The sequence below is a fragment of the Triturus cristatus genome, chromosome 10 (assembly GCF_964204655.1).
Source record: "Triturus cristatus chromosome 10, aTriCri1.1, whole genome shotgun sequence".
Lineage (NCBI taxonomy): Eukaryota > Metazoa > Chordata > Amphibia > Caudata > Salamandridae > Triturus > Triturus cristatus.
The window spans coordinates 1,094,431,944-1,094,456,598 of record NC_140593.1 but is presented as its reverse complement, the minus strand read 5'-3'; the positions used below and the strand labels follow the sequence as shown (position 1 = coordinate 1,094,456,598).

General features: G+C 42.3%; 1 protein-coding gene across 4 annotated transcripts in view; it reads left to right on the top strand.

The window, feature by feature from the left end:
* Window positions 1–20,801, top strand: part of GPR146 (G protein-coupled receptor 146) — a 154,490-nt gene extending 133,689 nt beyond the window's left edge. For all 4 annotated transcript variants that reach the window (XM_085629295.1, XM_085629296.1, XM_085629293.1 and 1 more), the window contains one exon: window positions 13,055–20,801. In XM_085629295.1, coding sequence (XP_085485421.1) covers window positions 13,099–14,100 — 1,002 coding nt within the window. In that variant the 5' untranslated portion in view covers window positions 13,055–13,098 and the 3' untranslated portion in view covers window positions 14,101–20,801. The remainder of the gene's footprint in view (window positions 1–13,054) is intronic.
* Window positions 20,802–24,655: the final 3,854 nt, after the last annotated feature.

Here is a 24,655-nt window from a genome sequence, read left to right as displayed (position 1 = left end):
AAGAATTGCTAATGTCTTTGCTTATAAAATTTATAAAATACTTTGAAATTAAAATGTCCTGACTTTATAATTATTCCATATTCTCAGCCTAACTGTAATGATTGCTAAAAGTATTTGTTTTGCGAGTAGTAGCCAGATTCCCTTTTAGACCCCGGTGAAATGTCTCACTAGGCAATTTGGTGTACTTTTTGCTTCTAGTAATTATTTTGAGCAGAAAATGTTTCCCAGGAACAGCAAAACTATGAGCGACCACCATCTGCTCAAAGCAGTCTCTTGCTGGTATGTTCTCACATACAATAGCAGTGTAGTCTCTTGCTGGTATATTTTCGTATACAAGAGCCGTGCGATCTCTTGCTGGTATGTTCTCGTATACAAGAGCTATGCGGTCTCTTGCTGGTATGTTCTTGGATACAAGAGTTAGGCGGGTTTTTGCTGGTATGTTCTCATATACAAGAGCTATGCGGTCTCTTGCTGGTATGTTCTTGGATACAAGAGCTGTGCGGTCTCTTGCTGGTATGTTCACGTATGCCAGAGGAGTGCGGTCTCTTGCTGGTATGTTCTCGCATACAAGAGCTGTGCGTCTCTTGCTGGTATGTTCTCGTATGCAAGAGCTGTGCAGTCTCTTGCTGCTATGCTCTTGTATACAAGAGCTGTGCAGTCTCTTGCTGGTATGTTCTTGCATACAAGAGCTATGCGGTGTCTTGCTGGTATGTTCTTGGATACAAGAGGTAGGCGGGTTTTTGCTGGTATGTTCTCATATACAAGAGGTATGCGGTCTCTTGCTGGTATGTTCTTGGATTCAAGAGCTATGTGGTCTCTTGCTGGTATGTTCTCATATACAAGAGCTGTGCGAACTCTTGCTGGTATGTTCACGTATACCAGAGGAGTGCGGTCTCTTGCTGGTATGTTCTTGCATACAAGAGCTGTGCAGTCTCTTGCTGGTATGTTCTCGTATACAAGAGCTGTGCAGTCTCTTGCTGGTAGGTTCTCGTATACAAGAGCTGTGCAGTCTCTTGCTGGTATGTTCTCGCATACAAGAGCTGTGCAGTCTCTTGCTCGTATGTTCTCGCATACAAGACCTGTGCAGTCTCTTGCTGGTATGTTCTCGCATACAAGAGCTGTGCAGTCTCTTGCTGGTATGTTCTCGCATACAAGAGCTGTGCAGTCTCTTGCTGGTATGTTCTCATATACAAGAGCTGTGCAGTCTCTTGCTGGTATGTTCTCATATACAAGAGCTGTGCAGTCTCTTGCTGGTATGTTCTCGCATACAAGAGCTGTGCAGTCTCTTGCTGGTATGTTCTCGCATACAAGAGCTGTGCAGTCTCTTGCTGGTATGTTCTCGCATACAAGAGCTGTGCAGTCTCTTGCTGGTATGTTCTCGTATGCAAGAGCTGTGCAGTCTCTTGCTGCTATGCTCTTGTATACAAGAGCTGTGCAGTCTCTTGCTGGTATGTTCTCGTATACAAGAGCTGTGCAGTCTCTTGCTGGTATGTTCTCGTATACAAGAGCTGTGCAGTCTCTTGCTGGTATGTTCTCGCATACAAGAGCTGTGCAGTCTCTTGCTGGTATGCTCTTGTATACAAGAGCTGTGCAGTCTCTTGCTGGTATGTTCTCGCATACAAGAGCTGTGCAGTCTCTTGCTGGTATGTTCTCGCATACAAGAGCTGTGCAGTCTCTTGCTGCTATGCTCTTGTATACAAGAGCTGTGCAGTCTCTTGCTGCTATGCTCTTGTATACAAGAGCTGTGCAGTCTCTTGCTGGTATGTTCTCGCATACAAGAGCTGTGCAGTCTCTTGCTGGTATGTTCTCGCATACAAGAGCTGTGCAGTCTCTTGCTGCTATGCTCTTGTATACAAGAGCTGTGCAGTCTCTTGCTGGTATGTTATCGCATACAAGAGCTGTGCAGTCTCTTGCTGGTATGTTATCGCATACAAGAGCTGTGCAGTCTCTTGCTGGTATGTTCACGTATACCAGAGGAGTGCGGTCTCTTGCTGGTATGTTCTCGCATACAAGAGCTGTGCAGTCTCTTGCTGGTATGTTCTCGCATACAAGAGCTGTGCAGTCTCTTGCTGCTATGCTCTTGTATACAAGAGCTGTGCAGTCTCTTGCTGGTATGTTCTCGCATACAAGAGCTGTGCAGTCTCTTGCTGGTATGTTCTCGCATACAAGAGCTGTGCAGTCTCTTGCTGGTATGTTCTCGCATACAAGAGCTGTGCAGTCTCTTGCTGGTATGTTCTCATATACAAGAGCTGTGCAGTCTCTTGCTGCTATGCTCTTGTATACAAGAGCTGTGCAGTCTCTTGCTGGTATGTTATCGCATACAAGAGCTGTGCAGTCTCTTGCTGGTATGTTCTCGCATACAAGAGCTGTGCAGTCTCTTGCTGCTATGCTCTTGTATACAAGAGCTGTGCAGTCTCTTGCTGGTATGTTCTCGCATACAAGAGCTGTGCAGTCTCTTGCTGGTATGTTCTCGCATACAAGAGCTGTGCAGTCTCTTGCTGGTATGTTCTCGCATACAAGAGCTGTGCAGTCTCTTGCTGGTATGTTCTCATATACAAGAGCTGTGCAGTCTCTTGCTGCTATGCTCTTGTATACAAGAGCTGTGCAGTCTCTTGCTGGTATGTTATCGCATACAAGAGCTGTGCAGTCTCTTGCTGGTATGTTCTCGCATACAAGAGCTGTGCAGTCTCTTGCTGCTATGCTCTTGTATACAAGAGCTGTGCAGTCTCTTGCTGGTATGTTCTCGCATACAAGAGCTGTGCAGTCTCTTGCTGGTATGTTCTCGCATACAAGAGCTGTGCAGTCTCTTGCTGCTATGCTCTTGTATACAAGAGCTGTGCAGTCTCTTGCTGCTATGCTCTTGTATACAAGAGCTGTGCAGTCTCTTTTGGTATGTTCTCGCATACAAGAGCTGTGCAGTCTCTTGCTGGCATGTTCTCGCATACAAGAGCTGTGCAGTCTCTTGCTGGTATGTTCTCGCATACAAGAGCTGTGCAGTCTCTTGCTGCTATGCTCTTGTATACAAGAGCTGTGCAGTCTCTTGCTGGTATGTTATCGCATACAAGAGCTGTGCAGTCTCTTGCTGGTATGTTATCGCATACAAGAGCTGTGCAGTCTCTTGCTGGTATGTTCACGTATACCAGAGGAGTGCGGTCTCTTGCTGGTATGTTCTCGCATACAAGAGCTGTGCAGTCTCTTGCTGGTATGTTCTCGCATACAAGAGCTGTGCAGTCTCTTGCTGCTATGCTCTTGTATACAAGAGCTGTGCAGTCTCTTGCTGGTATGTTCTCGCATACAAGAGCTGTGCAGTCTCTTGCTGGTATGTTCTCATATACAAGAGCTGTGCAGTCTCTTGCTGGTATGTTCTCGCATACAAGAGCTGTGCAGTCTCTTGCTGGTATGTTCTCGCATACAAGAGCTGTGCAGTCTCTTGCTGGTATGTTCTCGCATACAAGAGCTGTGCAGTCTCTTGCTGGTATGTTCTCATATACAAGAGCTGTGCAGTCTCTTGCTGCTATGCTCTTGTATACAAGAGCTGTGCAGTCTCTTGCTGCTATGCTCTTGTATACAAGAGCTGTGCAGTCTCTTGCTGGTATGTTCTCGTATGCAAGAGCTGTGCAGTCTCTTGCTGGTATGTTCTCGCATACAAGAGCTGTGCAGTCTCTTGCTGCTATGCTCTTGTATACAAGAGCTGTGCAGTCTCTTGCTGGTATGTTCTCATATACAAGAGCTGTGCAGTCTCTTGCTGCTATGCTCTTGTATACAAGAGCTGTGCAGTCTCTTGCTGGTATGTTCTCATATACAAGAGCTGTGCAGTCTCTTGCTGGTATGTTCTCATATACAAGAGCTGTGCAGTCTCTTGCTGGTATGTTCTCATATACAAGAGCTGTGCAGTCTCTTGCTGGTATGTTCTCATATACAAGAGCTATACATGATACCAGTAAACCACATTTCATGCAATCTGGGTAACTTTACACACTTTTCTTGAAATGTAGCAAAACAAATTACACAATTTCACCCACCTTGAAAAGCTCCATAACATGCTAATCTCTGTTTAAAGGCATGTAGACGGAATAAAAGGGCCCCATAGACAAAATAACTCCTAGCCGCTTATTGATTAGGAATCCTGAATCCTCTTCAGCAGAAGCACATGTTAACTCCGCCAGGACACTGTGAATCACCAACCCCAGTGTTCAGTGCATTGAAATAATGAGCTTGTACTCACTTGAATGAGATGTGCAGAATGCAGACTCGGCAATAAACATGACCTGACACCTGTTGTGATCCATCAAAAATAACAATATTGCATGGCAGGCCTTATTACAAAAGATGTCGGTAGTTAAAGTTAGAGTTGTTGTGGAAACAGTAGTGAGGTTTGAACTTTGTGGTTTTGAAAGAAAATGAGTACTGTAAAGCGCAAATATTATGATTGCGTCTCCTATGTTTAGTGGGGAGGCACAATCTTACGACAGATTAAAAACTAAGCCATTAGGAAAAATGATCACAAGTGATTCAATGATTCAAATTTGTGTGTGTGTATGTATGTGTGTGTGTGTGTGTGTGTGTGTGTGTGTATATATATATATATATATATATATATATATATATTCTACTGGCGGTCGCCAGTAGATAGTTATAGTTACAACCTAGTTCCCATAGGAAATCCGCAACATTCTATTTGGAATAACTTTGGCGCCGGTTGACGAATCCTCGCGAAATTTTCAAAACTAATGGGGCGCTCCGCTCAGCTCCTACCCTGGAAGTCTCGGGGTGATTCGTCAAGCGGGGGCCGGGAAAAAGGGGGGGGGTCCCAAAACGCGTTTTTTCCCATGCATTTTTCCATAGGACCTTTAGACACAGCTACAGCCCGAACGGCTGAACAGAATTACTTGAAATTTATTTATATATATATATATATATATATATATATATATATATATATATATATAGCATTATTTTAAGTTTGGCAGATGTGGGACATCCACCAAAACCTGGCCGATGTCTCGTCCACCGTACTTGGAGCCTATATAGGCCTTATATTCCGAAAATAAGATACGTGAGACATCTTCCTTATGTCCTTCTGCTGAACCCTAAATAAGGCCCATAGTCTTTTCATAATACTTGAAATATACTGACGTCTGCAAAAAGGGTCTGTTCGCAGCATGCTGTGAAGATGTGTACTCTCATGTGAATTGACAAAATATATGGAAATGGAGATTACCTATAGTGTAGTCCAATACGAAGAAAAGAGATCATGTCCAGCCTGATCGTTGGCTTCATGATTGGCTCTGAAATAAGTAACTCATAAAAGTATTGAGGTTAGTTATTTGATTTGTTTTTACGTCATTCACATTCCAAAGATGCCTTTGTCCCCGCTACTGTATACAATGGATGCTGCCTTACAAAGGAGAGTCAAAACTATTCCTCTTTGTTTTATATATTTCGGTTGCAGTTGGTTTTAGTCTCCTCATCTGTACAGTAGCCATAACCGGTGTGAATACTGGAATTATTAATGTCTTTCAAAATGGTTATTTAAGTCTGCATTTTTCCGGGTTACTCTGGTGTATATGGTACCAAAATTCAATAAAATATGTTGTGAAGAAAAAAAACTGTTCCTCTTTCCCAAAATTCCACAATCTCTCCATCTGGAAATAAGCTGGTAAATTTTGTTGTGTATTTTTATGAGTGTAGTAGACCTTCCGCAGTAGGCATAGGACAGCCATTGGGAGCAAGGCTGAGCCGGCACCACCCATTTCACACATTTGAAAAAGGACAGCCAGTAGGCGAAATCAGGATTTAGCCTTTGTACCTAAAGGTGAAAAGCACACAATACAGTGCCAATTCATGGTGATTTCCCTGGGCAAGTCCCTCTCATGATGGGAACAAACTGTGCTTTAAGTGGGCAGGTGCTGTCAGGAACTGAAGGCCAGCAATTCTTTAATTTTAAACAGGCAGTACCTGCACCTGCGTTGCCAAGTATGAGGAGTACAATGCTCTCACAGGAAAAAAAACAGACCCTCTAAGACAAAGTTGATGTGCCCTTCTCTAGTCCTAATCAAAACCAGTCCTCCGTGACGCGGGATGCAAGGAATTCTGCCACCGTGTTTGAGATGTTTGTTTCTTAAGCGGCTTCTTGATGATCCGGAGGACAGAAGCTTCTTCTCTGCACCTGGAATTCGCTATACCAAGACGTGCCGTATTACCACACTATCCTTAATTGTCCCTTGAGGAAAAGGGTCTTTAATTACAGAAACAGGTGTTTATGCCTAGATTTTTACATGCAGTTTTCAGATTCTATTACAATATAATGGGGTGACCTATACTAGTCCATGGACCTGGGTGATGCTCGGTATAGAAAACAATGGTCCAAGACTGATTACATTAGGAAGGTATTCATTAAGTCAAAATCTATGAACATGGTACACATAGAACTCAAGTTTCATCATGAGTGTACCCCAGTAGTTTCTCATTTTAATTAAGTATATCCTCAAAAAGACACACAAGCACCATAGGTAGCTTCAATAGTGACTGTTTAATCTTGGTTATTATCACAGATCACTGTAGGGAACGTTTCAAAACAGAAAAGAGGGTTGCTCCAGGGGGAGTGTGGAAAAAGGATTTGAAGCGTTCCCTACAGTGATCTGTTATAATACCTGTGGGATTAAACAGTCACTATTGAAGCTACCTATGGTGCCTGTGTGTCTTTTTGAGGATATACTTAATTGAATTGAGAAACTACTGGGGGACACTTATGATGAAACTTGAGTTCTATGTTTTCAGATTCTAGGCTGTTTTCCACAGAGGTGTTTTTTCAACCAGGTGAAGTAATACTACTTTCAGAATTAGTACACTTCTCTAAATTCCGATTTGCACACAAATTCCCTTAAATATATGAAACGGGTATTCCAAGAAACTCAGAATTAGGGCTTAGGTGAGGGCTAGGGCTAATTAAGTAAATCTAGGCTTGCACTGCTAGCCCGATTGCCTGACGAGGCTGATGACTCAGTGGAAGACTTTAACTGAATTTGATAACAAACTCTGTTGATCTTTTAGTCCTGGGTTGTCTTTAAATTCTTTTGAGGCCTAAGCAATCATCTCAAAACCATAGACTGAGGCATGCATTATGTAAAGCTAAAAGAAAAGATGGGGAAAGGGGGTTAAAATAATTCAGTTTTGGGTGGAGTGCATTCCACATGAATCGCAGCCCCTCAGCAAATTATGAATGCAAGGACAATGTAAAATAATGGATGCTGGAACTGTGAAATTATGAATGCTGCAACTATGCTACTGTATGCATGTTAACTTATGTTAGCTTAGATTATGTTCTCTTATGTAATATTACCTCATGTTATTTTTAAAGCGGACTGTCACCTATGAGGGTATTGTGGCGGTGAGCAAGTGTGTGCGCCTTGCTTTGCCTAGGGCAGGGTGGTTAGTTGAATAGCCAGGTCTTCAGCTTCTTGTGCAATTCAAGACGAGAGGAGGACGCTCTGATGTTAAGTGTGAGGTCGTTCCATGCTTTCAGAGCCATGAAGGAGAGCCCCCGACCTCTGAATCTAGTGTTGTGTATGTGTGCTTGTAGGAGTCCTGCAGAGTTCTGAGTGGCTGGAGAAAGGATATGTGGCTGTTCAGGTAGGAGAGGCCTAAGTTGTGCATTGCCTTGAACATATGAGGGAAGAGTTTGAACCGAGCGCGCTTGACATATCTAGAGCCAGTGGAGGTCCATGAAGTGCGGTGTGCTATGGGTTCGGCGTGGGAAGTTGAGGATGAGTTTGGCTGCAGAGTTCTGGATAGTTTGTGGTCTTCTGGTGAGTTGTTTGGTGATGTCAATATAGAGGGTGTTCACATCGTCCAGTTTGCAGGTGACGAGGACTTAAGTGATGGTTTTTCTGTTGTTGCTTGGGAGCCATTTTAAAATATCGCTGAGCATCTTCAGCATGTGGAAGCAAGATGCAGTGAGAGTGATGACTTGTGTGGTCATGTCTAGTTTGCTGTCCATGATGACCCTGAGGTTCCTGGCATGGGTACGAGGTTACCCCCCGCCCCCGGAGTTTTATACAGTGCGAGCTTGAGCCGAAAGTATCTGAGCGCCTTACAAGAGCTCCTGTTGCGTTACATAAGATCACATTCATTTTTAGGTCTCGCCTGACCCAGCGCATGCGCTGGTCTGGCGAGACTTATTGAGAGGGCTCCAAAAAGTGCTACCAGGCCAGCATAGAGCTACAGTGCATTTGCGCGGGCGCGCGCGCTGCGCTTTACCGCAATTACTTTCACTTTCGTGGCCGCAGGGCCGCTTTGATGTTTGATCGCGATTGCGATCACACGGCTTGGCATAACCAATAGGTCTCGCTTTTGGGTCCTTATAAGTATTTAGTTATGCAACTGTTGCCTGGCTAACCACTTATAAGGTCCCAAAGGCGAGACCTATTGGCTATGCCAATGCTTGTTTGGTTAGGCTCAGGGAAATTAAGTGATTTGCCCAGAATCACAGGATGTTGAGCATCGTTGCCAAGACTCTCTAACCTGGTTCATCAGATTTCAAGTCGACCACCTAGCTGTTAGGCCACATTCTCTGGATGATAATGCGGTGTGAAATTACAAATATTTTGCCTGTGGTAGTTTGAATGGTGTAAGTGAAAATATGGATGCTAGCACTAAATGTAAGTAATAAGTTTATTGTTCATTAATTAAAATCTTACAATATAAAATCACCATCTTTTTAAACAGTCAAATATACAATTATGCCAAAGTTCTAAAACCACTATATATTTAAAATGTATAAGAAGGGTCATTAAATATTGCAATTGTCAAGCAACCGAGCAAGGTAATTGACTTAAAACAATCTGATGTTCAAATACTAAAAGGTACTGTTAATAATTGATTCCACTTCTTCACAATTATTCCTCAACTGCTAGATCATAGTTCTCAGTTGTTGGAAAGATCAATCATTTGCTGAATTCAGTCTGTGATAGCATCGCATGCATCCATTTTTATTTCCACTGCCCTCAGGAATCTTATAAATATACAGTTCAATTATGTATCTGATATATTAAGACCTGCCATTACAGCATGTCTGCAGGAGTGAATACCCAGCCAGTAAAATGGTGACCTTAGTAACCACCTTCTTACTTCTGATAAGGCCAGGCATATGCAAATTAGATGAATGATGTTCTCCTCTCCTGATTTACATGGTCTACAGCAGGTAGTTTTTATTTGTCGCAAGCACTGGGAGGATTCCAAATCATGCTCCCGTAAACCTTCTTTTTAGTTGTGGCGACCAACCAGTCTCTAAGTAGTACTGTGATTTGAGAGTTTTATATTCATTTAATCACCCCGGAGTGTGATCTAGGTACAAGTAACTCCATCTTTTAACATTGCAGTTTTTTCAAATTAAACCTTAAATGGTCTTTTTAAAAGTTATTGAAGATAGTCGATCTCCTATTGTGGCATTTAATTACTTCCACGTTGTAGAATTTGAGTTTGCGGTCACTTTGCCAAAGCCTTTGACCTAGTTGATTTGAAGTGTTTGATTTTATTCTTTTCCAAACTTTAATGTATGCTCCTTTTCGTGCAATGGTTTGATTTGGCATACCAAATTCTAACCATGTCTGGCGAGGCATTGCATGGTAGATGAAAAGGAGAACTAAATATTTAGTGTCTCTGCATCTCTCCCTGCATAGCCTCGCTACCATACGAGATAGTTGGTAAAAGTTTTGCAGATATTATTTTTAATAGTGGTAAAGGCTTGGACCACCCAATGACCTTTTAATGTATGGAATGTCAAGAATAAAGTATTTCCTTTCCTCTGTAGATCCAGCTTATGCTGCTTAACCTCTTCTGTGCCCATGACGAGATAGTCTCGTCATGGAGCACGGTCGCGCTGTGCCCATGACGAGACTATCTCGTCATGAACCCCCACCCACTAATGAAACGCCCGGCACAGGAGGGGAAAGGGCGTGGCACAGAAGGGGTTAAAGGAGCCCTTCTCCTCAAATACAACTCTGAGGCATCTATATGTTTTAACCTGCTCCCATTGTCGTTCTTGTAGGCACCACTTATTTTTTTTATGAATCTTGTTGCTTACTTCCATAACTTTTTTTTTTCTGTTTTACCATGCCACCGAGTAACCAGTACTTTGAACATTTATTAATTAGTCACTGCAAAACAACCTTTGTTTGGCTCAGCAAAATCACATCGTCAGTATATAAGAGGTTCGATTTGAACTTGTCTCCTAGCTTTGGAGGGTAAGCATTTTTTATCTCGTCCAGCTCTTGGGTTAAAGCCAGGGACAGCATGGCTTGGCAGTTCGGGCTGGACTGTTCCCATGAGGCACAGGGTCAGACTGATTTGCATATGGCCATGTCTGAACTGGGGTGGCAGAGTGGGCTAAAGAACGGTGATGGATCAAACCCAGATCTGTTGACTGGGTGTGAGTGTTTGATTGGTTCTGATGCTCCGTCCATCACCACCCTCTTTTGTACCACTTTGTTCGCCATAAGTTGGCAGGGTATGCTCAGACGTGAGTCCCTTGTTCACTTTGCCACTGGATTCAAGCAAGCCTGGCTGTAGACGGCTGAAATGCCAGAAACCGGTCCTAGGAAGCTTGTTTCCGGTCCAGGGACGGCATGGCTTGGCAGTTCGGGCTGGACTGTTTCCATGAGGCACAGGGTCAGACTGATTTGCATATGGCCATGTCTGAAGTGGGCTAAAGAACGGTGATGGATCAAACCCAGATCTGTTGACTGGGTGTGAGTGTTTGATTGGTTCTGATGCTCCGTCCATCACCACCCTCTTTTGTACCACTTGGGTTAAATCCGGCAAAAACAATTAAAAAAAAAATATGGGGCAAGAATGCAACCTTGCTTCGTACCCTGAAAAGTTACAATTTGTCTTGACAGAGGGGAGCCATCACACCCATTTTTACCCTTACCCGTGTATCAGAATATAACATTTGAATTGCCTTTAAGAGACGGGGGGGGGGTAATTTTGCCAGCTTTTGCCAAAGACGATGGCGATTAACGCAAGCGATCACTGATTTAAAATCTACAAAACATAGGTAGATTAGTTATTGCTTCGTTTATATTTATCAACCATTACTGAAAGCGCCAAGATGTTGGTCGCCATCGATCATTGGACGAAACATGTTTGGTTTGAAGGGACAATCTGATTCTCCTCTGCCCAATGTAATATTCCTTCAGAAGTATCCATGCGAAAAGTTTTGCTTCGGTATCTTTAAGCGTGATAAGGCGATAGTTTTTCTGGTTTTGACCACTCTCCTCCTTTAACCCCTTCAGCGCGGCGCGGATTTCCGCGCCACGCTGAAGATTCCGTGCGCGGGCGGGGCCATGACGGAACGGTTCCGTCATAAGCACAGCCCAACCGACGTGCATGACGGAACCATTCCGTCAAGCACGTCGAACGGGTTAAATATAGGAACTATTATAGAACCTTTCCATGATTCGTGGATTATAGCTCTATGAAATTGTCGATGATGCAACTGTGTGAAGGTAGGAATGCTGTGAGTGTATGAAAAATGGATACTGTGACTATGGGAAAATATGAATGCTGGGACTGTGTGAAGTTATGGTTGCTGAAACAGTGAAAAATTAGGAATGCTGAGACTGTGAAATTGTGAATGTTGGGATTATGTGGAATTCTAGAAACTGGGACTCTGTGACGTTTTGGATTCTGCTACAATGAGACATTATAAATGCTGGGACAATGTGAAGTTATGAATGATGAGCCTATGTGAAGCATAAAATGTATAACCTTTATTCTCAGCTACACATATGTTTAGTAAAGAAATGCTAGTTACCAAAATTAAAATGGGAGTGGGTAGCCAGTTTAAGGCACAGGTACCCACAAAACTTTTCACGGGGGCCAAGAAGTAGAGTCCGGTTGAGTGCCAAAGGGCCACACCTGTGCTGGCAAGAGCCCAGGGAGACTGGGTGAGGTGGGTGTTAGTGGGAGACAGAGAAGAAACGCACCATTTTAAAAAGATTTGTAGAAAAAGTTTTCTTTGAAGTCTATTTACACCTTTTGCAGCAGCCTATCACGTACTCTGTGTATTCTATACATTTTATAGGTTTTGTAGTCTTTTTATACTGTGTGTAAGAAATGTTTAAACAAATTGCTTGTATATTCACAGTGGTTTCTATCGTAGGATGTGACCCAATAACACTAAAAATACACCATCGCTTTTCCCCAGCCCACCAACCAGGGTCAATGGCCCTCCATTTACACTGAACCCTGCAGTGATCAAACTGCCCTTTCCTACCAAAGCAAGTATTTCAAGATATAGGCTTGACTGATATTAATCTATCATTTAAGGTGTGTGTATTACAATTTATCTGCAGTTACCAGTGGGTTAAAGACCAAGAAAATGTTTACAGAACAGTTTTCTCTTTTTAGCTGCCTGCTGGCCACCTCCTCACACTCACTAACCATGCCTTGTTCTACTCCTGTTTGTAGTTCCCAAACTTTTCCTATACAGAGCCAGATGTAGAAACAAAGCATATATCCTGAACATCACAACAAATGTAACCTTAATACTTCGTTTTCTTTGAGTTCTGATCATGGGCTTTGTTTCTGTAGTAATTTCTGCTTGTTCTATGAGCAGGGCAGCCCAGCACATTAAACAAGCTCAACTAACTATCAAGAGAAAGCCCAGAATCACAAAACGATGTTGCTTGGTTAGCAGCAACAGAATGAAAACGGATCTCGAACAGCTTTATTTCTTCTGAGCTGCAGTTTTCCATGTTACCAGAGGAAGGTCCACGGGCTGCAACGAAAGGTCTGCCGGGCCGCCTGCGGCCCACAGGCTGTACGTTGAGTACCACTGGTCGAAGGTCTAAAAAATATGGTGCATAATGTCAATGACTGCAAGACTGTATAGTTTGGAAAGATATCCCCAGACACAGATATAAATGTAATTTATTAGTCAAGGGAGTATTGCTTAATTAACACCATTCACAAAAACAAATCACTGCACCTGTGTTTATAAAGTATGTAACACTGTGAGTTGCTCATCTTCTCCTAATTGTTTTTTCTGCAGCCTGGCTGGTGAACAAGAACAAAGGACCCAGGCCTGGGATCACTATGTGGAGCTGTGGAGCTTACAATGGCACCATTACCACTGATGATCAGCATCGCTGCCAAGACTTCCATCTTATCCTGTCCATCTTTTCCCTGCTCTACCTCATTGTCTGTTTTCCAGTCGGATTTTGTTACAATGCCCTACTGGTTCTAGTCAACCTCTACAACAAGGCCACCATGACCATGCCCGATGTCTACTTTGTGAACATGGCCATCGCCGGCCTCATCATCAGTGCTGTTGCACCCATATACCTCTTGGGACCCGCGAACACTAAGTGGGCACTTTGGAGTTTTAACAATGAAGTTTATATCACCTTGCTGATATTGTTCAATGTTTCGTCTTTGGTTATCATGTACTCCACAACACTGCTCAGCCTGGATTACTACATTGAGCGTGCCTTACCAAGAACATATATGTCTAGTGTGTACAACACCAAGCATGTTTGTGGATTTATCTGGGGCGGAGCCATGCTAACAAGCTTCTCATCTCTCCTTTTTTACGTCTGCAATCACGTCTCCACTAAAATCATTGAGTGCTCCAAGATGCAGAATAAAGAAGCTGCAGACGCCATTATGGTTTTTATTGGATATATTGTACCAGCTGTTGCTATACTCTATGCACTTGTGCTGATCTCTAGAATTCGGAAAGAGGCTACACCACTGGACCACGATAGCGGAAGATTGGATCCTTCCGTGCACCGGCTTTTAATTGCCACTGTATGTACGCAGTTCATTCTATGGACACCGTATTACATCACTCTCTTGGTGAACACGTTCACTAACATACAAGGGAAGCCAACAGATGAGAACTATATTCGAATATTTCATTTTGTAAAGGGCTTATCGAAATTCCTGGCCTTTTCCAGCAGTTTTGTGATACCTTTGCTTTACAGATACATAAACAAAAACTTTCCTAGTAAGCTACGAAGGCTGCTCAAGAAACTGCACTGTGGAAACCAAGGATGTTCCCATGAACGCGCTGTCGTCCAGCAAGTCATGATTTAATAATGAAGTATCCTAGCAGCATGTTGTACTGTAGAACTCAAAAGAGTGGTCCAAGGCATTCCTCCGTTGACCTACTTGGAGTCTTCTAGCATGAATGCCTCAAACACAGGGGCGGTGCCATTATTTTTGGCACCCTGGGTGAAGTGGCTTTTTGCTGCTCCTTCCCCTGGCACAGGGGCCATGTCTGATACTTCTGGGGACATTATGCTGCCCCCTCCTTTATGGTGCCCTAGACAGCTCCCTATTGGCATACTAGGCTAAATATACAGCACTTTGTTATCTACTAAAGAGAAAGTCTACTCACTTAAATGAAGCTTATATCCGTAATATGAAGCTAAAACAGCATTATCGCATACCTGCCAACGTACAAAATATTTTCACTGTGTGAGAAGGGGGTGGGGCCTTGTGCCGAGAGCTAACTAAGAGACATTCTGCACCTCAATAAGCCCCCCCACTCCCTCCCAAAAAACAAAGGGTCATCGAGGCTGTCACCGATGTCCTGGGGTCTATTCACACCTTTTATGGACATCGGCTGCTTACAGCCACCAAAAAAGAGCTGGTAATCCACGGTGTAAAGTGGTTTTCAGCTTGTTTTCTCTGCCATCGTGTGATTGTGGCTCCTCACTATGTGACCGTGTGAAGGGAGCCAAAATTGCGTGACACACGGTGGCAACATGTGAGTTGGCAGGTATGCCACTGTTCATGAAGAGTATGGATTGTGTTAAATACAGTGCCAGTTCTAGCCGTAGAAAATGTTCAGTAGCTGCAACTCAAGAGTATCTTGTAATAAGCTAAATACTATGTTTTACCTATTGGAACCAGTTTGAATATTTGCGGATACAGATGTACTTGTGTCATAATTGTTTGCTGAAGATATACCATATTTGTATTTAACAATGCATTCCCTTTTGTTGGTTTACTTAGAAATGTTCACTGGTTCCTGCACACAACTAGCTTCCTTAAATGTGTATGTGTTCAAACTACCTGATCTGTGGTCGCTGAGAAAGAGCTGCTATCCAAGATGAAAATAATGCCATCCTCAAAAATAAAATCCATTTCTGTTCAAGACTCACTCAAAAAAATAGTAGGATTCTGAATCCAGATAGTTCACTAGTAAGATCCAGAATTTATGAGTTGCATACAATTCTATAAAAATGGTGCAATGAGGTTGACTTTTGTCCGCATCTATAAGCTCGTATTAAGATTTTGTTTCCTCGTGAGCAATAATGCCTCACTCCAGCTACAACTAGCTGTCTCCATCCCACGTGCCAGTGGTAGAAGGGTAAGCCGCAGATCATGTTCAAGGAGGCAATAGAGGACGAGGTAAGGTGGTCAATGGCAGATGGGCAGTGTAGACCTCTGGTATAGATCCACTCTAAGCATTCCGTATCTAGCAGGGGCTGTGTAAGGTAGGCTGCCTGCCCAAAACCCTAGAACAGCCACTGAGGTCTAAGGTTTCTCCTGACTATAATTTGGGGCAGGGGAATTCCCCAGGACTGATACCAGAAGGCTGAATAGCTACCATTCTTGACTGAATCTTCCATTGAGTGCAAAGTTTTGCAAGGCTCCTAAAATATTTAAGAAGGGATCTTTGGTAGGACGCCCTATAAAAATGCCCTACTTAAGCACACCATTCCAGCTCCCTGCGATGGTGGAGGGCAGAAAGTGGGTTGACGTGGGTAGGCTTCATCAAATCTGCAGGAGGAGTGTGGCCCACAGCATCAACTGAGTCTTGTTTTCATGACCTCCCTCTTTCTGTTAATCCATAACCACCTCCTGATGCTCTCCCCGGTGAACTATTATATCTTCACCCCTTCCCTAGGCTGGGAATCTTGCCTGGACATTCTCTAAATCCAGGGGCATGCTCTTCATTTTTCTGAATTTTGTGTGCACAGAACACTTTTTAATGCAACCACTTAAAGCTTTACCTTAACATGTTGTGCCTTTTTCTCATCACACTTAAGTAACTTACGAATACTTCTAGCTACTCCGAACCATAGCAGGCTCCAAGGCTACACCGATTGGAAGAGGCATACAGGGTATTTTATCACTCACTCATGCACAGGTCATTAGTTATAAATCCTTGGACCTGGCAACAGTCTGCTTGATGGAAGTTGGTGAAGTTGGGTCTTTGCTAGTAGTATGGTATCCAATACAGAAGTCATCTTTGAAGTTGGCTCACCAATGTCACTTGCTTATAACTGCAGTGCTGGGTTCACGTTTCTCATGCCTTAGTGTATCTAGCACTTGCTTTGTATTTGGATTCTGTACTTACAACGCGCGCAACTCATCCGGAAAGGGATATCCCGTGGGTAGAGCTTACCGTTTCCGATCCTGAAATGAAAGTGGGTATAGCCAGATTTTGAGATCTACCCGTAACCTGGTTAGAGGTATAAATCTAGTTGGGGCCGAATCACCCTTGCTGTTAACAGATTGATCGACTGAATACCGTTTGCTTTGGGGTAAGAGTAGTTACAATCGTTAGTACAGTGCTACAAAACTGCAGAAATGCAATGGCAGGAGCTATCCATTTTGCCAGTGTACCGGATCACAACCATGAAGTGCTGGGGATTAGAACTTCAGTTCTAAGCAATAGGAACAACAATCACATTTTCATGGAAACTAAAGTAATTACAGGGATAAACTCATGCAGAAATGTCATAATTTCAAACTATTTATTTTCTCTTGTATCTAAAAAAACAACTTTTAATACACCTGGGTTTATGACGAACAACCCTGCCTTTGGCCACCAGAATACGGTAGCACACCTTTTACAGTGCTCTATTCCGCCTCACAACTGGCGGTATTTAAAAATCACCAACATTTAAAGTGTGCAGTACTTCAAAGAATCGCATGGGTTTTGTGTACCGACATGTTGCGATTAGGACATAATCTTAAAATAAAACCACATGTGGAGGTAGATACACGTACACACTGCCGGTTGATACTTGAACTGTGCAAGAAATAACCTTTTAATTTGCCAGAAATATGAAGTGCCTTTCAGGTGGGGAAAAAAGAGATTTTCCTTTGTGAAAAAACTCCACTGTTTATTTTGCTTCTATGTGGCTGGACTGACAAACTAAAGATAATGCAAATATATGATTATCGATCACCGTTATCTTCTATGGAGATATTAAGCCAAAGTTTTCATCCATGCCTTCCCCATTTCATCAAGATCTATTCAGTTTCCTCAGGCAGCAAGTTAGCATTAGATGAAGTCATTTTGTGTATTGACAAAAACGGATCTGAAAACAACCATTGATCGACCTTTTGGTTTCTGCTTTATTGCATGTCTTCCTTTAGGCTGTGCAGAACTCCCTTTTCTGTGGGAGGGCAGTATGAACCCACTGTTGAGTGTGTGTCTTGGCTTTCACTATAATGTGAAATAGAGCACCACTATTCAAAATGGCTGCTAAGAGAGACTGGGTCTATAGTAAGAAACCCACTGATCAATTCTAGTCCTTCCCATCTTGTATAAATCACTACAGTTCCCTTTGTTGCCCTGGCTAGTGACAATAATGTAAGCTTGCACTGTTCTAATATATGGTTCATAATTGGTGATCCCAAGTGTTCACTACATAATGGCCAGGGCCACTGGAATAATGCGGAAAGAGGAGGGCCAAATTATACGAAATGGCTGAGTAAATTATGCGGCATGTTGTGTGTTGGTATTCATTATTTTGTGGTTTTTTTTCCTAACACTTGCAAACACTGTCTGGGTATTAATTGCACCTCATTAGTATCAGTTTAACCCCCAAATATGGCAATAAACAACAGAAAGGTAACAAGTCAACCTTTGCAAAGGGCCTTTAACTGCGTTGCATCACGCATCGCTTTTGGACCATTTGAGATAGAAACCTTTTTTTGTTCAAATTTGCAGATTATGCAGAAGATGGTGGATTGTGTGGCAAATGTGGCAAATCCATATCTGTGTGAAAAATGCCACGGCCGAACAATCGCATAATTCCAGTGACCCAGATAATGGCATACCTATTTAGTCTATTATTGTGGTCCAAGTATTTCATATGTGTATTGTACTTCATGATAGGTAGCTATATAGAAGAAAGTTATTATATACTTGGCACCCGTTTTACTCTGTACTATAATAATCTATGTAAGATGTGCCCCTAGTTGCCAAACATGCCAAATTTAATCTGGTTAAATGCAAATCCATTGAAACGAGTAATGAAGTGGCATAAATGAATCACTAAACCATAAAACTGCCAGCATGTCAGGGCTATATATAAATAATGGCCACCACTACATTCAATATTGCGTCTAATTACTGGGAGATGAACCCTCTACCACTATTGTTTGCTTGTGGAATCTTTTATCCAGTACTCAGAGGACCAAGCTTATCCATATGCATTATTTCTCCACAAAACACTTCATGTTATTAAACGTAGTTTTCAAATGCTGTCTTTGTTTAAATTTCCTGCAAAGCAGTCCTTTGGAGATCTTTCTCCTCTGGAGAATTCATATTATTCTTAAGCAATTATATTTTAAGTTTAGGGCCCTTAAATGACAAAACAGGATTCTTCAAAATTCTACTAAATTCTGAAAGGACTGTGAAAATGTGATTTTTCAATAAATCACAAACACCTGTGTCCATGGCTTTGGTCATTGGTCTAACATTACAAGCCACGGTGAGTTCACACAAATATTTTTTCAAGATGGGGGGAGAATATATACACATATTGGAAATGTTATTACCATTGATAGGGACAGAATAGTTTATCGGTCCAAGTTTTCATATGCCAGTTGGAATTTTGACAAGTTCAGTAATACTGCACCATATTCCTGATAACATTTTGGTCTCAATATATTTGAGGCTAAAAGTTTTTACTGATTGTCAACGATTTTGATAAAGGAAACATAAGCATGACCCATTGGTTTCCTATTTTCAGACTCCAAATTTCAGTTTTAAAAGCAAGTGTTTTTGGGGAAAACAATGTAAGCCCTACATATTTTTTTTTTTAATAAGAGCCAATGATGTGAGTCATCTGAAGTCAATGTTTGCTGGCGACTATGTGTCCATTTTGTTTTAACTATGCAAGAGCAAGGAAAAGGCATAATATTTCTCTGAACTGCTATACTACGAGGGCCAGAGAGAGCAACATGGCACCAGGGTAGGTAATGACTTGTTATATATATATTATTTTTTTAATTATTTTTTTGAGTAGCCCCTTACAGCGCAGAGTGATTTGTCTATATTATCCTCAACTTAGGGCAAGTATGAGATCGAGGGACGAGAATTGAATATTTTTTATGAAACAACAAAGTACAGTCTTGGAGAACAAAGAATATCATGCACTTATTGGCTCAATGTATATCTTCTGCAACAAGCAAACTATGCCAAACCATTGTTTACTTTGCAATATTTCTGTCAATTAGTACTTGTGTCAATTACAAATTGAATAATACCAGCTGATGTCTACCCCTAAAGAAAACACGACGGTGTATTAAACACAAAAGATGAAGTCTTTCAGGGGTACCCAAGAAAGCTAGTTGGCTGGTGCAGGATCGAGTCATATTGGGTATAGTCATATACATTAACGGCTCTGACCAGCTCTATCCAGTTGTGAAATCTTTAGACTTCCCTACTGGTCAATCAGTTCACTAGGCTTGTATTTACATTCCAAGACACATTTGGATTTGAAAGTGTCTAATGCAGACTTCACATAGTGCTCCGAAGGAGTCACTGGGAAGCGAGGGGGGGTGTGTGAGCATGGATGCAGTGAGTGGATCCTTGACGCTCTTGCCTTTAGCAATAATTGGATTTGCTGAATCATAACTTTCAATTATCAGAATGCTAACCTGTACTAGAAACTCATTCTGCAGGATTCCAAAATGCATCACTGGGACTGTTGCGTTTTAGTGCCCTTGAAGAAGATAGCCCATGTCTACCCTCTGGAGAGATTCTAAAAGTTTACAATTCATGGCCTGTCTGCACAAGGTTTACATTTTAACCAGTTTACCAAATAACTTTAGAGAAATTCTAGGCTGTTTAGGACTTCATGCTTTACACAGATGTGTCATACACTACCTCTACTGTAATTGACTATTCCTACAGAGCATAAACACAGTATGTTCTGTGCATTAAGTTCAGCAGAAGCTAGCATCTTAAAAACAGTTAAGAGACGTGTATAAGAGCCCTTCCTGTGGTCCTTGTCTATCCAAAGCTATATTTGTTTGTTTATAACAAGCTGAACAGAGCAGCATTGCACAATTGGTCCAGTTGTTACGGCCGCTTTTCGTGTAACGAGGGACACATTTTCTTTTGTGTCCTTGAGGGAGCGGGGTGTCAATCAAACCTGCACTCCCCAGTTCTATTATCTGAGGTTCTCTGGTTTCGAAGTAAATATGAGCTAGCCTGTTTTATATTTTTAATAACCATGTGTAAAGTACTGTATATACTCAAAAACAAACCTACTGATGTAAAAAGAACATGGAGAGAGACAGACTATATTAAATTATTTCATTAAAATGCTGGCACGAGTGCACAGTGAATATGTGTAGTACTTGCGTTTATTGTACGTATGTTTCTATACTGTATATAGAAAATCAGCACAAGTGCCATTATTAACACAGTATTATTTTCTCACAGACTTTGTTAGATATGTTTGTGTTGATGTACTACTTTTGTAGTCCTTTCAATGAAGAGTTAAATGTATGAAATCAATAAACTAACAGTTGCTCAATTCTTGAGTGAGTCTTTATTGAAACGTTGCCCTTGATTGACACTCGTACAGCTTTTTTAAAGTCCTGCATCAGTTTCTGTATGTTCACTTAAAAAAGAAAATGCTGATGATGGGTCAGTTAGTTTCTAATTTACTTTCTAGAAATACAGAATCTGAAACTATCCTGCCTGGATAACTCTGCAAGTACAAGGTTTTGAACATAGCTAACACGTGTTTCGCTCTGGATCAGTAGGTCAATAAGCTTTATCAAGGCTAATGTCAAAAACAAAGTAATATTCCTCTTCAGTGCACATATACAGATCCAGTTACATTTTAGGTTGGGCGTGTAATATCCTTGTTTAACAGTGCTAAGCATGGTGTACAATTGGGCCTAAAGTTACAGAATGGAAGGTGGACACATTTTGCTGCAGTGGTTCACATGCAACATGATTCATAGACATAACCGATGCTAAATGCAGAAACTGATCAACAAATGGGTGTATTTGTGGCAAATGACTTGTATAACCAAAACAGAGAATAACCTAACGTTTGAGATTCCCCATGTCACTTGCATCTAAGAAATGTAAGCAGAGGAAATGTTTATTCTGTTTCTCATGTTTTTTTCGCTTTCAGAAGATGAAACAAGCATTTACAATGCAATGGTCTCAGCATTGGTAAAGTTAGAGCTATTGGCATTGCTCATGACATTTGTTTTGTTTATGTTTTTGTTTTTAAAACATTTAAAGAAACGGCATTGTTATTTACAATGTCAATAGCTTAATCACTCTCAAATGCGAGACCTATTTTAACATAGGTAATTTTGCTTCAGACAAACTCGCGGCTGAACTTTTAGCCCTACAGGTTAGTACTGTCAAACGAAGACCTTTTTTCCCTGTCACTTCCTTCTGAGATGAAAGGAACGATTTCCCTCAGCCTGCAGCATTTAGTGTGCAAGCACTCCGCCACAACATTTTGAAAGTCGAGAAATCATGCAGCCAGTCTGTGACCTTCCCGTTCAGTGACAGTACAGGAGTCCCAAGACAAAAGGGAAATATTAAATGAAGGTACAATTATAGGGACCAGGGAATAAAAAAGGAGAAGCGAGAGGCAATATAATTAGCACTAGAAAGGTAGAACAGGAACTGTGATTCGGAGATATACGAAACGCATTACAATACAGTCGGAGGCGAAGTAGGTAACGAGGCCGAAAGTGGGAAGAGCTAAAAGAAATATGAATGAAGGTTGTCAAAATGGAACAAACGAAGCAGCAAAGTCAGATGGGGTTAATGAACAGGGAATGACAGAATACAGTTAGAGCTCAAACATAATTCCGGCAGTGCACATGTAGCCATCTCTTCTGCTCTTTCCATTCGCTTTACACTATCCCCATTCCCGTTTACCTGCCCTGGGGAATCATCTTCTGCACGCGGACTTCTCTTCTTGCTGTCAGGAGTAAGGTAACTATGACCCGGTGGGAGGCTCCTTTTGCGCACTGAGGTCACCCGACGCTGTACTCTTGGTAGACCACCGACATCCATGGACTAAACACAGTTACAGCTACAAGGTGGGGGCTGTCCCAGCAGAGGTGAGTACTGTTCTTTCTAGTTATCAGCGTTTGCGATTTGTACAAAACGTGTTGTCTTCTTGGCAATTTGGGGGCGCAGGGCAAAGGTGATCTGCTCCTCTGAAACCACAACCTGGGGCATGTCAGTGAATAATTTCCAAGCGCAGGTGCCTGGGAAAGGTAAGCACCATTCCATAAGCCCTAGGAAACCATGATCGCGGAATAGGGTACTTGCAACAGAGGAGCATGACCATCGCCAACTGCAGTCCTACCAAATGCTCAAGTGACATGGGTCAGCAGCACTAGAGTCAACAGCACATTACCCAGGCTCCGAGGTGTTGCGCGCCTGCAGCTGCACATTCAAATAAACTGTTAACCAGCGCAGACAAGAGTAACGACACAAAAGACGGGCTTCATGCGAGACTCCTAGTGAACTGAATGAAATAATAGCGCCCATTGCGGACTATGTGGATTTTTTTTCAATGCAGGCAATTTAGTAATGCAAATCAAATCTCGTGGGCAAAAATAAAGCAAATAGTGCAGATTCAGGCGTCACTGAAATACCCTAATTGAAATGCTTGGATAAGGCGACCAGGACCAGAATAATTCGTATTTACTTATTGCCATTCATAGGAGCATGCAACAAAGCAAATTGCATGCCCAAAACTGAAGCCCAGAAGTCGCGAACGGAAACTACAATAGGTGCGGACTATAAGCGTTAAGAAGAAATTAATGCAACGTCTCGCCTGACTTTAACATGTCTGCCGTTGTGCTACCAACGTATGTGCATATAATTTGTAATTGACAGCGTATACCAGCGGGTAAAACCAGCAAGCACAGGGAGAATCTAGGGTGGGGCCATGTGAGGCTGCAACTGTACAACAAAGCATCTACAGTTTAATTAATGTACAACCACGGACGACAGAATGCCGATTTTTGACCGTCCTTAATATGGCCGCTGCAGAGGACACGGCTCCTCCTGTACTGTCAGGCGTCCTAAAGGACCCTTGGGCAGGTTTCGTTATTCTGTTCTGTCTTCCTCTTTGGAGGCCGTTCGTTTGTCTTAGATTAATTGTGAAAGGCATTGGGTCTGTGTGTTTCCTCTGCTGCTGGAACACGCAGAGTGCTTTTCACTATGAGCCTCACAATAATGGCTCCAATGTAACCAGGTCTCACACACACAGCAGCGCTTACGGACTGCGAGGAGCAGCGGCAGATCGGCACAAACGCCTGCAGGGTAAACCAGACACATCACACAACGCGCCAGTCGGCTCTCTGATTGGTTGACAAGGTCCACCAATCACAGTGCTTATTTGGTAGTTGCCAACCAATCAGAGAGCCGACTGGCGCGTGTAGGCAGCGTGAAGACATGCTGTCTTGTGGGCGTGTAAGGGGCGGGCTGGCAAAAAGCGAAAAGCAATAAAAAAAACGCCCCCGAATCCGAAAAGGACGGGGCCTGTTCGGAGTGACGGACCTCTTCTCCAATGGCTGGCCAGCATTCAAGAGGCCAGCCAATGGAGAACAGGGGAGAAGAGGGGCGGGTTCAAGCCCCTCTACTCCAAGTCATTATCTCTCGCAAGCGAGACTGCGCAAGCGCAGCCTTCGCTAGCCGAGACCTAAAAATGGTGTTACTGTTAAAATACATATAGTCTAGCCCATTTAAGTAATTTCACGGATTTCAAAGTTTCAAAATGAGGTTAAGTCGTGTAGTTCATTTAAAAAAATTCAGCCCGCACCATGCAGACTGTTTTTGGAAGATTATTAATAGAAAGGATTGAACAAACATTTCTGCATTGACCTTCGGGCAAGGCTAGTGAAGCTACACTTTGACACAATTTCATCATTGTGCCTGTGCCCACCTGTGCCATGCATGGCAGATTCAAGCACTGGGGATTTTATGAGCACAGATCTGTGGCAAGAGACTTCTTCAAGCAGGTGAACACCTTATAAATGTCATTTTATATATTCTTTTAGATTATTTCTTGTTGTAAACCAATCTAAGAACTGACACCATTGGTTACACACAAAACTGGCATTGCTGGGTAATTTGCATTCTCCTAAGCATGAAGAAACCTTAGTAATTAATTCCTGGTGAGATAGTGTACTTGACGTAGTAGGCAATTATGTGGATTTTGTTTTTGAAAAATATTTTGATATTTTTGTAGAGGGAATTCGCCAAAATTTGAAACTGTTGTTAGAATCTACCAATATTTATGTGGTGAGAAAAGATTTCTTCATGATGGGTAACGACTTCTGAGCCAACGTCCTTCCAGAAGAAGGATCCTGGTGCCATGTATGTTATTTGGCTAAC